The 15,829-nt window shown below is 40.1% G+C and overlaps 1 protein-coding gene across 4 annotated transcripts in view; it reads right to left on the bottom strand.

Annotated features, from left to right (window-relative positions):
• GRIN2A (glutamate ionotropic receptor NMDA type subunit 2A) overlaps positions 1 to 15,829 on the bottom strand; it is a 171,421-nt gene that overhangs the window by 63,544 nt on the left and 92,048 nt on the right. For all 4 annotated transcript variants that reach the window (XM_051792228.1, XM_051792319.1, XM_051792393.1 and 1 more), the window contains exons 3-4: positions 14,254 to 14,849; positions 3,225 to 3,339 (exon numbers count right to left, since the gene is read on the bottom strand). In XM_051792228.1, the coding sequence (XP_051648188.1) occupies positions 3,225 to 3,339; positions 14,254 to 14,849 (711 nt within the window). The remainder of the gene's footprint in view (positions 1 to 3,224; positions 3,340 to 14,253; positions 14,850 to 15,829) is intronic.

Raw genomic sequence — 15,829 nt, 5'->3', positions numbered from 1 at the left:
GATTGATTTTATTTCCACATCAGAAAAAAAAAAAGAAAGACAGAGTAGCAGACTGTGAATTTGGCAACTCAGCGAAGTTGATACCCAGGTCACACCACACTAAGGTAACATTAACAGGAGAGCTGCAGCTGGGTCTGCTGGACCTCTGAGGGTTATTTAGCACTAGCACAGGGCTCCTGCAGCACTTTGGTGATATTTGGGCAACACTGTTAACTCTGGCAAATTTATCAAGTTTCACTGAAACAAGCACATTAAACTTGTCTTCTTAAAAATCTCTTGCCTGAGAACAGCATCCCCTTTGCCTGTCAAGATTAGCAGCAAGAATATGAATGTTGGTGTCAGAAGTTTGAGCAGTTGCCTTAGGATCTGTCAAAATATCTTGCTGGATGCCTGCAAAACATGCCCAAAAATGTGATTTTCAGTCTTCAAACTATTATCATCCAACCAGCTTTTTTCAGCATCTGATATGGGACAAATCCCTCATTCAACCTCATTTACATGTGAAGTTACCATCTCAAAGTTTCAATACTAAGTCACTTATAAAGGAAAAGGAACTTATTTCCCAAGGGGTAATAGTATGCTCTTCAACTATGGTTGAAAGAATTTTCAGTAACCTCAAGCCTTGAGTCAAGTATATCAATTTTGATACCAAGGAAAAATTGTACTTGAGTCAAATCAGATTAAAAACCAAATAAAAGTTGAGTTCAAATAATACATCTTGGATTTTCAGTACAGTATCAAGTAAAAAAATTTTCACATAAACCCCAATTACTCTTTCTACATAAATAATAAAGTAGCTGCTCACAATTTCTATGTACACTAGTTACATTATGAGGATTAACAGACTGTTGCATTGTCAGTTTTTCACATGAGAAAATAATTTAATTAGATTCTGGGACTCGATGTTTTTTCTATAGGTTTAAGGATATTTAATAAAACTTCAATAAAACAATTCTGTGATACTCATTGCCATACTGTAACAGGAAGGAAAAGCATGTGCCTGGCTGGAAACTCAGAGCAGGAAATGTTAGATCTCAGATGAGTAGCTTTGACAGTTTTGAAACTGAGCAAAACAGTTCAAGGAAAAAGGAGTAAGAGGAAAAAAATTGGCTAGGAGGCTAAGAAATGTGGGATAAAAAGTGCAACTTGGAGAGAACGCTGAGACAACCCCAGAGAGATGTTCAAATTAAGCAGGGGCTAGGGAAGGGCTTCTGAAGTCTCTAAGCCAAAGGAACTGTAGTGTTCAGTGATGCTCTGCTGATAGAGATGTGGGGTGTTCTGAGACAGCCGAGAGCTACACCCAGCTCGCCAGGAAAACTGATTACTCAGTTTGTCTTCATCCACAGAGGCAGGGATCAGCCCGTGGTCAGAAGGATAATTCTGGTGGTGACAGCCTGTTCTTGGCCGCCTTTTCCTTCTCCCCTCTGACACAATTAAACCTGGCCCCCTTCCCACAGCCCAGCACTGGAGCAGCAGGCACGAGAGCTGACATGGTCCGGCTGTCCCTGCCCAGCACCTCGCCTGGCCAGCCACCAACAGGGCTCTAAAGCAGGGGCCAGAAAGGAGCAGAAGCATCCATCTTTTTCTGGGCAGGAGCCTCCTTCAGTCCCACTTTTCTTCCTCCTAAAAGCCCCTCAAACACGACAACGAGCAGGGAGGGATTTACCCGATGGAAAACTGCACAGACAAACATAAGGTTCAGCCTACAGCTGAGCCCAGCAGAGCAGGTGGGGTGGGCACTGCTGCCACACAACATGGCAGGCACACCAAAACCTGCCCCAAGTCCTCATTCTCTGAGAGAGGAGTCACTGCAAGGTTAAAACAGGCTCAAGTTATTTCTTAGAAATAATGTTGGTTCATACACCCGCTATTTCTTTGCTGCTGTTAGCTCATTTTTCAAAAACATCACACCCATCTCTCCTTGTGCTTTGAATGGCCTCTTTAGAGAAGTTTCAAGGTACAAAATGTATGAAATTATTTTAACATAAGTATTGTTGGCTGCCTCTTTAAGCATTTTCTGCCTTTGGCACCTCATACTAATAATATTCTCCAAGCAGTACAATAATTTTTCCAGAACATTATATATGATATGCAGAACGTTGAAGAATTTTAAAATAGGGTAAGAAATTTTCATTACGGTTAGCAAGTAAAAGATTCCTCCAAAGATTCAAATTGACACATTTGGAAAGGATTAAATTTATCCAGAGAATTAAATTTGCATCAAATGAACATAAAGAAATACACAGCATAATCTAGGACTACTCTCTGGTTTTGCATGACTAGCATATTTATTGAGATGTCCTTCAGTAATTCTGATTTTGTCATTATTATTCATCATCATGAAGAATGTTGTAGTCTTACTAACTGGAGTTTTAAGTTGATTTTATGGATTCCTAAAACTATAAGTAAAAGAATTCATAAATTTCAGCAGGAATTTAGATAATGCAGGGTCATGCTTCATGAATTTGAAATAAAACTGAAGGATGACAGTGATGTATGTTTACCTACAGTCTCATATTACAAGCAGTTTCTAAGGTTCCCTGTTTTTAAACCACAGATATCTTACAAACCTCAAAGCCAAAACAATCACAGGCTGAGATTGGAGTTTTAAAGAAAAGATCCTCATGACAAACTTTTTAAATTCCTATTTGCATATAAGATTAACCCTGATATTAAGTCACTTTCTAGTCTATATAGAGGTCTATGGAGACCACTTGTCTACCTGAAGTAGTCAAGATTACAAATTTTTCAGGCAAACCTTGTTGGGATTATCCTCCAATTCAGCAGGAACCTCACAGTTTAACAAAAAAAAAGTGTGTTTTTATTTAAATATATAAAAAAAAATACAAAATCAAGCAAATGAAAGGACTGGAATTGTCAAGATATAAAAATCCATCCAAATTTAAGTAGCCGAGGATCAAGCTTTTGGAGATTTTTCAGTGATTCATTTTATTTTACTAAATTGCAAGAAGAAATGGAAATGCAGGGTGTGCTTCACAGAAATCTGAAATCCACATGGCTTCTCTGCTGCTTTCCCTGTTAAAACTCCTTGGATATACGCTGAACCAGGGAAAACTATCTTTTCTGAACTGTTGTGACAAACCCCCTAGAGCAGAATATCAGCAGTGACATGCAGGACATTAATTAATCTGCCTGTTCATCATTAGCAGGGCTCTCCCAAGTCTCTCCCAGCCCTCAGATCCTGTTCCCAGGGCAGGACTCACCTTCTCCCACTCCCGCTCGTTGTTCAGCACTATCACCACCAGCCTGGGGTGTGCCTGGTAACCATCGGCCGTGAAGGACAAATCTCTGCCTTCCCAAGTCACATTCATCATAAACCTGGAAGGCAAGGAAGAAAAAGAGTTCCTTGAGAAATTAATGAGCTGTCCAGCAGTTAATAAGCAGCCAGTTCAGTCATCAGAACCACTGATTAAACACATGCACCAAATCCTGCCAATGCTGAGAAGAGCCTGCACTTGCAGCCCAGGAGTCAGAGCATTTCAAGGCCCTTCATAGCACAGAACAAAGCAAAACATTGTTTTTGTATGAATTTTAATGCAGATATAATTTTTAAAGCAGCTTCCAGATTATATACAACCTGTACACACTATGAATAATCTTTCTGGCATTTTGTACCACCTCACTAGTTTTTCATGACCATTTTAAACATATCTACATCAACTCTGTATGTATTATACTATTGTCTCTCTAGAGTGATACTCAGAGCAAAGTGCACCTGATCTGTCTGCCCCAAGAGTTCTGTCAGCCCTTCCCAACACTATGCTGTTGTGACATGTGGATAAATTCCACCAAGGCCAAAACCAGACATGAAAGCTTTGAAGGGGTTTATAATATCTCAATTAAGCAATGTCAAAAGAGAAAGCATAAATGCTTTAAACTTTTTTGTATTTAGGTTCATTTTCAATGGTTTTCGAAAGATATATAGATTAATATAAATTAATTTAAAAAAAACCAGATGGACCCAGATTAAAATGTACAAGAAGGAGAACTTTTAAATTCTGTTGAAAAAAATCAAAACTCCACACTGCCAATGTGAGCCTGACAGAGCTAACCCATAGGTAAGAGGTAAAACTGCAACTCAAAGTCTTGGTGATATGCCAGCACTTCCAGAAGATTGTGTACCCTCCAGCCCATGCCATGTCCATGGTCTGTAGTTAATCACATTGAATTGCACTGAATTTCATTGCAGTGTATTTCACTGAAAGAAATTCAGCCCAAGACTGATGCAGACAGAAGTGCAGACATCCATCCCACAGACAGAAGTGTTTTAAAGGGCAGAAAGTTACTTTAGCTATTCTTCATACATTACTGACTAATGTTTGACCCCCAAGAAATGATACAGGTTTACATGTTTGTATGGGTTTGGAGGTTTTTTGGTTGGTTGGTTGTTATGGTTGGTTTTTTAGCAGCAGTAGTAGGACAGTCTCCTGGTGAATGTGATATAGACAAAATTATTCAGCTCCAGATTCAAAGGAGAAGGCTTTGTATTGACACAGCTGCCTGAAAATCCCAATAGCAGAAGCACACTAAATAAACATTTATAGACCCAGAAGAAATAGTGGCATTGTATTATAACAGTTAATAATTAAATGTGCACTGCCCTGAACAGCCATCTTAACATCATTCAGCACCGGTTTGACAGCAATTTGTAAATTCTCCCATTGTAATAACTCATATTTTGTGACAGACTTCCAGCGTGAAAATTTTCCCCTTGGCAGAACTTTGCTGTTCAGCTGAACTAATTTCCCGTATATTCCATTTTTCATCCAGCAGTGAAAGAGCTTGTTTGGGAACAAAAGGCTTGTTTGCCACCTTGAGAGGCAACAAACCACCAAACAGAATTCACTTGTGCACACATGTAAGGAGCCAGCACAACATTCACTCGCTGCTGAAAATCAAACGTGTTGTGACCCAGGGAATGAAGTGCCCAGGAAGTGACCACAGGGGGAAAACGAGGATGTGCTGTAAAAACACACAATACTTTCATCTGCACTTCTGCACTCTCCCTCAGAGGCTCCCTCCCAATTCACACACGTGAAATAACACCCCTCACAATGCACACATCATCTGAAGGGCCAGGCAGAAACCACCTCATGTCAATAAACCTGGAAGCCAAGCACTTTGTCCCCTCCTAAGGGCTGGACCCCAAACACACACCCTGTACTACACCAGGTTTTTGTGTCGATTTGGCTTTTTAACTACATATTGGTGACTGGACTTGAGTTGAGGCCTTCCTTTATGTAATTTGGTAGGATCACCACCCTAGATTTCAACCACCACTCATCATATTTTTGGATTAATATGCAAATGTCTTAACCAGTCAAGGGCCATCACAAGATGCAGTGCTGATGCTCAAGTGTTCCCCCCAAAAAAATAAATAAAATATGAACCACAAATCTAAACTGAAAAACTGAGCTCAGTGTACATTTTTAATCCATGTGGATTTACCAGCTATTTAGTACTGAAAGATATTTTGCAAGTTTTTTTAAAAAGCTCCCTAATCTGTAAAAGTTTCTTAAAACTGTATTGTCTGATCTGTATACAAAGGTACCCATGAGTGATGCAGTCTGAGCTACCCCAGTTTCTCATATTGCAACAATAAAAAGGACTTCAAAGAGATTCTTGTTTTCCCAAGCACATTCTTCTGTACAAAATTCATCAGCTGCCCGTGTTCTTCAGAAACAAGTGCCTGCAACCTACATTCCCTTCTGAATCGTCATTTTTCCTCTGCAAAGGACAGAAGCCCTGCTCTGCTTTCACTGGCCAAAATCCCAAACCGCTTATCCCTCCAAAAAACAACTGTGTGCTTTTCTGCTCCTGGTTGGGAAGAGTACAGTAAGGAAAGCATTTATAATATGTTATTCTTACAGAGTTTTAAGTTTATCCAAGATTAATTCTGTGCCAGATGTCTTTGGCTTCTGAACTGGGCAAAATGCATTCCTGAAGTAGCTTTGGAAATGCATATTCCTGTTCTTAACTAAATGATGTTCTTGGTTATTTGAGCTTATTACTTTAAGGGGGCAATTCAGCACACACCTTGGATTAGTAGTTAATCTGCTTTCATACCTCATTAATGCTGCAGCCTTTGCAAAGACATGATAGCAGGAGGCCTTGTGATGGTATTATGACACTGAAGTCTTAATTAACTTTTGCAAACCGAAATTTGTAAGATTCCCCAGGTGATACATGATTCAAAATGGTAATTTTTTTTTGGACAGAAGTTAAGCTCTTCTCACAGCGAATACAAAACAGGTTTTTTATCATGCAAAGAACCAAACCTTTACTATTTATTTAAAAATACTTTTAACATTTACACAATCATTTTTTGCTTGTCATTTTCCCCAACACAACTGAAAAGTGTTGAGACACCACATCAGAACACCCTTGCTGTTGTATTTACAGCAAGCCTTTGAAGCACCAAGGTTACAAACTTCTCTTAAGGTTTCCAACTTCATTTTTATAGACTCAGAAATATCAAGTAGTTCACATAAAGCTTCAGAATAATGCCAAAACTGTGCAATATTTATCCCTGACAAAATTCTAACCCTACCCATAAAAACAGAACATATTGAATAAGGTGGGTTTTCCTACCCTGTAAATACTATACCACAATTTCATCGACTCCAATTTCTATTAATAAATGGGCAAAGACTTTGCCAAAAGGAAGAGATCTCAGTTTTTAGAAGACCATTTCCTAGGATATGATATTGCTGATACAGAGTCACCTTTCTGGCCTCCTTACAGGAGACATGGACCTTCTTGTCCATGGGGTGTTTGTTAAGGATTTCCTATCCTGTGTGAAAACAGTAGGAAACCCAGCAAAGCCACAACTCCTCCTGGAGTAGAATCTTTGAGATTTTCTATTTCTATGTTATACAACAGCAGACATGTTTGCAGGCTGTGGCATTGCTTTTGAGGTTTAACAGACAGATGGACGTTCAAGATACACGAGTGCTCCTGTAACAGGGACAAGGATTTGAGAGTAAAAGCAAGAAGGTTTAGTGGATTCTGTGCTGGGCATTATTTCAAACAACACAAAAAAAACCCCAAACAACATGACACTATGTAAATTATAAATTATCATAAAGATCACTTTGTCTCAAACAAAGACCAATCCTAGCCCCAACTTCATAAACAATCCCAGGAAACCAAAGCAAGTGCGATGTCACCTCTGGAGCCCCATCCGTGATGGTGCTCAGGAAGTCCCCACCTGGCTTCAGCTCCACCTGCTGCCTCTCTGGGATGCCAGGGAGGAGAACCCTCATAAAAATTCCCATGCTTGGTATTGGCCCACCCCCTGTGTCCCAGAAGACCCTACAGGACTGGTTGGGCTCAGGAACTCAGCCAGCTCTGCAATAACAGGCTGGTTTATAATTAGTGTGAAATCCACCTAGTCTGCAGCTCCCAAATAGATTAGCAGCTGGGAAAAACATGATGGGTAAGGCAGAGGCATTAATGAAAACATGTCACTTCTAAGCTGCCTCCAAAGGAGAGAACTTAGTTACCAGATCTGTAAAATAAAGCACAGGGCCTGGCAGCTGCAGGGAGCAGAAACCCACAGGACCCCTCACTGCCAGGAGTTCAGACCCACGTTTCCTGCCCTCATCCTGCAGCTCAGATGAGATAATCAACCCTGATAAACGCCCCAGGTGCCATCACTAGAGACTATCACTTTTTATTTAGTGCCTTCTTCACCATGGGGCAGTGCTTCAGATCTGAGACAACCACAGGCAACGAGGAGAGAGGCAGCAGAGACTTGGGGAAACACATGTTCTGTAAAAGAAACTCTCCCCCTTCTCCCTCAAAGAAGGAATTTCCAAACTGAGATTTAAAGCAGATGAAATGCCTCAAAACCAACATGTTATCTGGCAATATTTCTCTTTTTTGCAAATAGTGTAAAAACCAGCCATTTTAATAATCTAGACAGCCAGCCTGTCTGGCCTTGGCGTTCACTCAGCCTCATACCTAAAAAAGCAGAAGTGAATCCTAATTCCGTCTTTTCTTCTTTATCTTCTTGAGGCTCTGAACTGCTGCACTTCCTTACTATGATTCTACCGTGAAATTGGAATGATACTTATCAATAGAAAACCCAAGACAGATTATTTATCGTTAAGAAACAGATTTCCTATGTAAAATTCAATCAAGAAATGCTTAAAGCAGAATATATAATATGTGACCTGAAGTACATATAGAAATAACTCTGCAATAGAACACTATTAAACAACATAGATGCACTTTTTTTAACTAATTTTATGTCTTAGGCTGCGTAGGAATTTTTTTCTAAATTCAAATCCTTTTAAGTGATGCAGAGAGTCTCCTCTTCCTCTTCGTGCACCCTCCTCCTCCTCCACTTCCCCCAGTCCTCACTCTCTTGAGTGTAACTCCACAATGGTCCCTTGCTTTGGAGCTGCATCTCCCTAGGCCTTGAGCCAGCATGGATGAGTAAAACTTTGGGAGCGACATGCTCAGTGGCTGTGAATAAGGAATGTCATGCCAGCTCCTCGTACCTCCTGCCAGCTGCTCCTTAAAGCATTAACTGCCACTGGGTCTGGGAAACTCGTTTTGCCCCAGTTCTGCCAGACAAGCAACAAAACTCTCGGGGAGCCCTTCTGAAAGGGGGGCAAGGGGAGGTAGCAAAATCAGAAAGGGCTCAGCTCCCTGGGAGGTTGCCACAGACTAAAACACCAGAATGTTCAGCAAGTTATTGTTAGCAATAACATTTCTTAGAAAGCACTAATATGATTGCATTTTGCTGCACCACCTCAGAAGCATCCCAGACTCTTCCCTGTGGAGTGTGTCTGGCTTCCTGCAAGGGGACGGTGTCTGCAGCAGCTATGTCTCCAAGAAGATTCACTTATATTTTGAATTTTGATCCCTGCTTTCAGCTCTGAAGTCTGGCTCTGCTCAACTCCCAGAGACCATGCTTGTTCTCTTTTTAAACTATTTTAATTATCATAATAAGGGGATAATGATTTAAAAGTCCCTAATCCAGCAACTACTTGACACCTTCTGCATCCTAAGCTGACCTAACCTGGGTGAAAATTTTAATGCAGATTTTCAATACTTTCTTGAAACACTTTCTCAGTAAATCAGCACTGTGTGTGGGTCCCTTGGGTGGAAAGCTTTGCTCCACAACCCCTCTTTTGTTGCCAGTCAAGTTTGGACAAACATGACAACAGTTTCATCCATTCAGTTCCTGCTGTGTTATGCAACTATATGGAAAATGCTATCTGACTGTAGAAGAGGGTAATTACAGCAAATGAATTCAAAGAAGTGCAATTATTTGGTTGTTAATGTTTAAGACCTGCTCATCAGCAGTAAATTAGACTTTGTGCATCCCTGTGTACCAATCCAATTGCTACAATACTACTGGGTCTCCTGATGAGAGAGAATCCCCACACAAATGAAGGAGTAAAGCGGGATCCTGCCACTGACAAAATTTTTTCTTGAGTATATTTTCTAATTCATTTTTTCATGTTGACAAAAACAATTTATTAGAATTCAGAATGTCTGAAATTAGTTGTTAACGTGAAATCTAGGACTGGCAGCTTGGTACATCATCTTCATTTGGATTTGTTTCCATAGAGCAGCATTCACAGTAGCAAAGGAGAAGAATAAACAAATCTAGCAAAACCTGAAACTTCTTCATGCTTTAAAGCTACCAAAAGTGAATTACTAAATTGAAAGTATGCTCAAATTAGCTGTTTCCCTCCATGACACTTAAGCAGCAGATCGTCACCCTGTATACAGTGCACTCCCATGAGCACCCAGTGGCTCCTGTACAGCCTCAGTGGGATCACAAAAAGGGAAAGACAAACAAAATATCCCAGGAAATACTTAGGAGGAAATAAATAACCATTTGTTTTTCTGCACAGCAAATATGCTACTGGTAGAAAAGCATTTTTCTTCATGTATAATTAAATATTTATGCACCTTCAATCATACAATAAAGAAGATGATACTTATTGTTCTTAAGTCCTCTGACTTAAATGAACAAATCCTCTGTAAATTGGCTGTTGATCTGTATGCAGGAAGAGATTAAACAGATTTGCTGGATTATTCATCAAACCATTGTGTCCATTTAATGCCTGACTTTGCTCAAAAGAGGCAAATTTATCTGTCATACTGAAAGCTGGAATCAAAATACTGAACTTGATGGATGACTGTCAGGACTAGAGGGACAGCAAAGCCATCGCCCTGTGGACAGAATGCTGCTGTAGTTGTGCTGAATCCTAAGAGCAGCACAACAGCAAGGACAAGGAAATGAACCACGGGGTTGTCCATGGAATTGAGCAATGCTGGGCATTGTTTTGACATTTCAAAACACTCTCCCCACAGAGTCCCTTAGCTTTTAAAGTAGGGTCACTCAGGGCAGGATCAACTAAGCTGTTGTACCTGCCCCTTTGGACTTCCCCTTGCTGCTGCTCCCTGGCTCGGGGATGAGAAATAAAGGAAACTGTGCTTGGGAAGGGCAGGATGTGACAGCCTGTCCAGAGGACTGGGGCCAGGTTTCTAGACCTACACCTTCACTGCTGAAAGATGGGCCTCCAAATCCTGCCTATTATCTGGTTGCATTTCAGAACTGAATGTAACTAAACATCAGCACTGTGTGTGGTAAACACCTGACTGCCTATGGACAGACACATCTTTTTCTTTTTTTCAGGATAATGGCAACAGAGCAACAGCTTTGCCATCCTCATCCCTTCCTGTACGGATCAGTGTGGTTGGAAATGTTGCTGTGAAATGTATCTCCCAGGGTCGTGACTTTTATACACACCCTGAGTGCTCTTCTAAACAAAGCAGCAGCATTTCAATTCAAAGGCAGCAGCGTTCTGTGATGACTGGCAGGGTTATTGTGTTTTGCTGTTTGTTTGCTTGCATGTTTTCCTTTTTTTGAGAAAGAGCAAGCATTTGTTCAGCTGACATGGCATTAATGAGGTGCTAATTCTATTTATCCCTGCTGCTCCAGTATTTCACACAATAGTGGTTTTCTGCCTTGGGAGAGCTGGGTCTTACACAGATAGGAAAAGATGAACTGAATCCATACAGATAGAAATACACATATATATCCATGTTTTTAATGCATTGAAAATGAGCCCTGTATTTTATTATAAATCCTTTATTCACAGGGGAAAACTAGTTTTCCCATGTGTATCAGAAATGAACATTGATCAAATCATTGCAAAAACTAAAGCAAACCTGATTTTCTTCTGGATCTAGAAAGCCAATAAAAGCATCTCAGAATTGCAGTGACAGAGGAAAGATAAATTGTGTGCTTCAAAACAAATATATCTTCAAACCAATTTAATACTCAAAGGATTTGAGAAAGAGGGAGGAGGAGCTTTCACTTCATGGTTTTCTTTACATAGAATTTCTTCATAAATGGAGATGAAAATTGCTATCTAGATGTGGGAAGTCGCACATAAAGCATTACCAATTTCCATTTACAAGCAAATTAGCAATTATGGCATAGTCTTAAAATACTATACTCGGTTTAAAGCTGAATTAGACTGTCATTACAAAGGAGGAGTCTAAAAATTCTGGCTTTTTGCTCCATTCTCCAGGTTTTTTTGCTCAGGCATCACCTTACATAGCCTTTTCCCTGCTTTCTGAGTTCTCTGCTTCTGAGCTTGCAGGCTGTGTCCTCTCATTCAACCCTACTTCTCCAACCCTGATTTTCTGCATGAACAGGGAGGCACAGTACAGCAGATCCCAGGTCCATAAGCTGTTTCCAATTACTTTAGCCCTTTCCATTGTGAGGATGCTCCAAAATCCTTTGTTCAAGTCAGCTTCTTAATACACCACATATACACTTGCAGTTTAGAATACAAAGCTGCACTATCTGTGACCTGAAACTGCAAAGATTACACTTCAGAATAAAACTCCAGTTTAGGCATTGATTTGTCACATAAAGAAGAAACCCACAATTTAGTGATGGGGATGAGAAAGTACAATGAATTTATGTAATTCACCTTGGCATGGAGAGACTGGTCAGCTCCCAGAGATTACTTAGTACTGTAAATGCTTGCATACACTCGCCTTTCTTGCAGATTATATGTGACAAGAATAGTCTTGGGAAGTTATTACATAAGAAGTACTATTTAAAGTTTATTCATTTTAGTGTAATTCTGACATTTCTAGATTAGAAACAGCCTTCTTGTTCTTGTGGTGTTGGGGAAGCTCAAAGAATCTCCAGTACCAAAAATCTATTCTCACTTCATAGCTCAGTTTTTCACATGGGGAAGTGACTTGATTAACCAGAGTGCATTACTTCTCCTATTAATAATTTCTATGTGCACCATGCACTGCACACTGCAGAATCTCCTGGTGAAGACTGATCTCACTGCCCTAACACTCACAAACCCTGTTCTTGTAGTCATGAAGATTTAATCACAGAATCACAGAATATGTGAGTTGGAAGGAAACAACAAGGATCATCCAGTCCAACTCCTGGCCCTGCACAGGACACCCCAAGAGCCACACAATGTGGTCAAGAGTAATGTCCAAATGCTTAATGAGAAAAAAAAGATTGTTTGAAGAAAGACAGCTTGTGCTGAGTACTGAATACCTTATTCAGATCTACACTAGTGTATTACCCAGAAAATGGGGTAGGAACCTTTTCCAAAACAGGTTCAAGTTTTTGTGCCCCTTCCAACTGAACCACAGTATTTTAAACACCAACCCTTCTGATGACAGAACACAATTTAACTTTTACAGGAAACTGGAGTTCAATTATTAATAGTGGACTTCCTTGTCTGTAGATCAGATCCCAGTGTTAAGGCCCAGAATTTGGTTGAGAGGATGCCATGAGCTTCCACTTCCACCTGGCACTGCCAGCACATGCACTGAGAGCCACCCTTTAAGGCTCCCAGGCTGGGTGCAGGTTGAACAGTCACTCCAGGAGAGCCTCCCAGCTGCTCTGCCCTGACATGAGGGACACTGCCATGGCTTTCCCAGAGCCACCCCAGGGCCATCTCCTGCCACTTCCAGGGGCAAATGGGGCAGCAGGAAAAGAATCACAGGTTTTCTGCAATGCCTCTGGTGAATTTGCAGTTTTAGAGGCAGAGGCTAAATAGGAAAGGGAACACAAAAAAACCTTAAGGCAAGTTCTCTTTAAGGGTAACTGCACAACTGTTGAAAAATACGTGTATGAAATGTTCAAATTCATTTACTTTGCAGAATTTGGTTTTTAAGAAAGCTTCTAAAGAATTCTGTGTACAAAGATGCTGTTTTCATGGAAAACCACAGCTGGTTTTCCAAACATCATCTGGTAAGCAGCTCCTAACCTAAATGTGCACATACAACTCAAGATTAAAACTGTTCCATAATCTATCTGAAATCAGCACCAACTTTCCTTCCTGTGCCAATTCCATCCTGCTTTTCTGTAGAGCACTTCATCTGAACTATTTGGTCAGAACAAATTTCATAAATATTGCTTAGTAACTTCCATATGAAATATTGTCAAGAGCTATTAAAAATATGCAAGATATCTTTTAATTCCTCTCACAGACCAGATAAAAAAATATATTACTGTGTAACATATATTATGCAACACTTTTGGATATTAGTAATCAGAAGCATCATGTCTGAAAGGGATAATTAAAAAGACAATTATAATTTTTAAAAAAAGAATCCTGATTTAAACCTTGGCAGTTCCCATCTGACCAGCTGTTTTGAGAAAATATCTATATCAGTTTGAATCAATGCAGATTAATTTTGCAGTTATTCTAGCAGAGGTGACAAAACCAAAACCCTCACAAGTAGAAGTGACAGATTTCAGTTCTTAGGTGATAAAAACTGCCTAACTAATTTAATACTTCTATAATTTCCAGCAACATCCTCTTTAATGCTGCACATTGCTTGTCTTCTAAAATATTACCAGGTTCCTGCTGATGCAAGTGATTCAGGCACAGCCTCCAGAGCATTTTGGCAATTTCACCTCATAAGTACACAACAGCCCAATTTTGTTAACTCAGCTTTATACCCTCTAATTTCTGTCATCTTCTGCATTAGATTCAGAGCAGTATCTATTCTCCACAGCACATAACATCATCTCCAGGAGCACAATTACCAGTGCAGCAAGTCCTCTTGCACGTTCTCCTGGAACATCTGAAAATCATTGCTTAAAAAAGGCACGATGAGATTAGAAAAAAAAAAAACAATATTCTCCTTCAAGAAACACATAGAATAGAAAACCACCAAGGTAAGAAACCCCAAACCAACAAGCCTTACTTGTGCAAGGTTTGAAAGGGCCTGTCATTTTTCTCCAGTTGTCCATAGCAGCTCGTTCTGGCCTCGGGAATGGAGGAGTATTTTTCCAGCATGGCTGAGGCAGCAGTGGCAATGACCCCAAGGCCGTCCCGCACCCGAGCTTCTAAACTGTAGTCCCACTCGTCGTAAGCTGCTGAAATGAGTCCTGAAGGAAACTCCTTGGGAGTGATTTCTGTGTTACCACTAACCAGGCTGGGAACTATCCAAAAGAAATCATAGCCAGTAAGGCCCAGGGAGCGAGCCTCATCCAGAATGTAGACAGCTTCGTCCTTGGAGCAGTAGAGCAGGATGACAGAGGAATGGATTTTCTTCAGCTGAATTTGAGTCTTGGCATCATCTCCAAAGGCAGTATCAAGTGTGATGACGTTCTGCATGTCCCAGCCCACAAAGCTATTTTCCACAGTGGTCTTAATGACATTGATGAAATCTCGGTATCCAGGGAAAGTGGTGGTCACCAGAGAGAACACGTGCCAGTCATAATCCTGCATGATCTTCAGCATGATAATGGCTTCTTGCTGGATGGAAGCCCCAAACTGGAAGAACGTGGACATCACATCCTAGAACACCAAACACAGCAAAAGATGAGTAATTTGGTACAAGTCTGAAGGAAATAGAATCTCTAATTCTTCTGCTCTCTTGTTCTACCATGGCTACCACACTTCCTTTGCATTCCAATAACTTTCTGTGACTTACTTGTACCACTACTAAGCCACACTGATCATAAATACTACATATTATTTCATACAGCATAAGGACAGAGGTGCTGCTTATTTTAACAACATCTATCAGAAATAGGCAGCACAATATATTTTGTTGGCACTAAATTTACAAACATTTCCATTGGTCTATTTTTACTAAGTTGCTGTGAGATCTACATTTATTTTTGAATTTTACTTCGACACTGACATAGAATTATTAGAGTGCCAAATATACACAGGAAGCTGTATAAGTCTTTATTTTTATTTTACTTCAGTATTTATTCCTGACCAGTAGCAACAACTTGTGTACATTATTTTCAGATACAGAAAGCATGAACTCCTGGTGAAACAAAAGCTTATGATTTAAAAGTAAGAAATGAATCATTCAAGGTTTCTTCTGCAGGCTTCAGAGGAAAGACACATACAGTGCATTTAATTTAAAGAGTTTTATGAACATGCTCGCAAGCTGCTATCCTATTTTACACTTGCAGGGAACAGAAACAGATTAATTGATTTAAGTTTCCTGGCAAGGTGGTGTTAAACACACAAATATTAGTGAGAGTGGTAACTCAGCTCTGCAAGCTCTGTAAATCTGTTCCAGGCAAACTATGTTTTTTTAATAGAAGATGAGGAGTGTTATTACTTTCCGAGTGTTAAGAAGCTGACACCTGGATTTTATATGGTTTGACAGTAATAAAAGTCTTACAACTTGTGCCAGACCATGAAGACTAATATTGAAGGTAGAAAATACACACTGCTGGTGGGAATGAAATCATCTGCCATGGCTTCTTTGGTACCTCAGAGATGACATTCTGAATGCCAGTGCCAGATTTGAAGTG

This window comes from Manacus candei, unplaced genomic scaffold (assembly GCF_025592945.1).
Source record: "Manacus candei isolate 608988 ecotype Guabito, Panama unplaced genomic scaffold, ASM2559294v1 h1tg000002l, whole genome shotgun sequence".
Taxonomy (NCBI): Eukaryota; Metazoa; Chordata; class Aves; order Passeriformes; family Pipridae; genus Manacus; species Manacus candei.
This window is presented reverse-complemented; position numbering and strand designations above follow the sequence as displayed.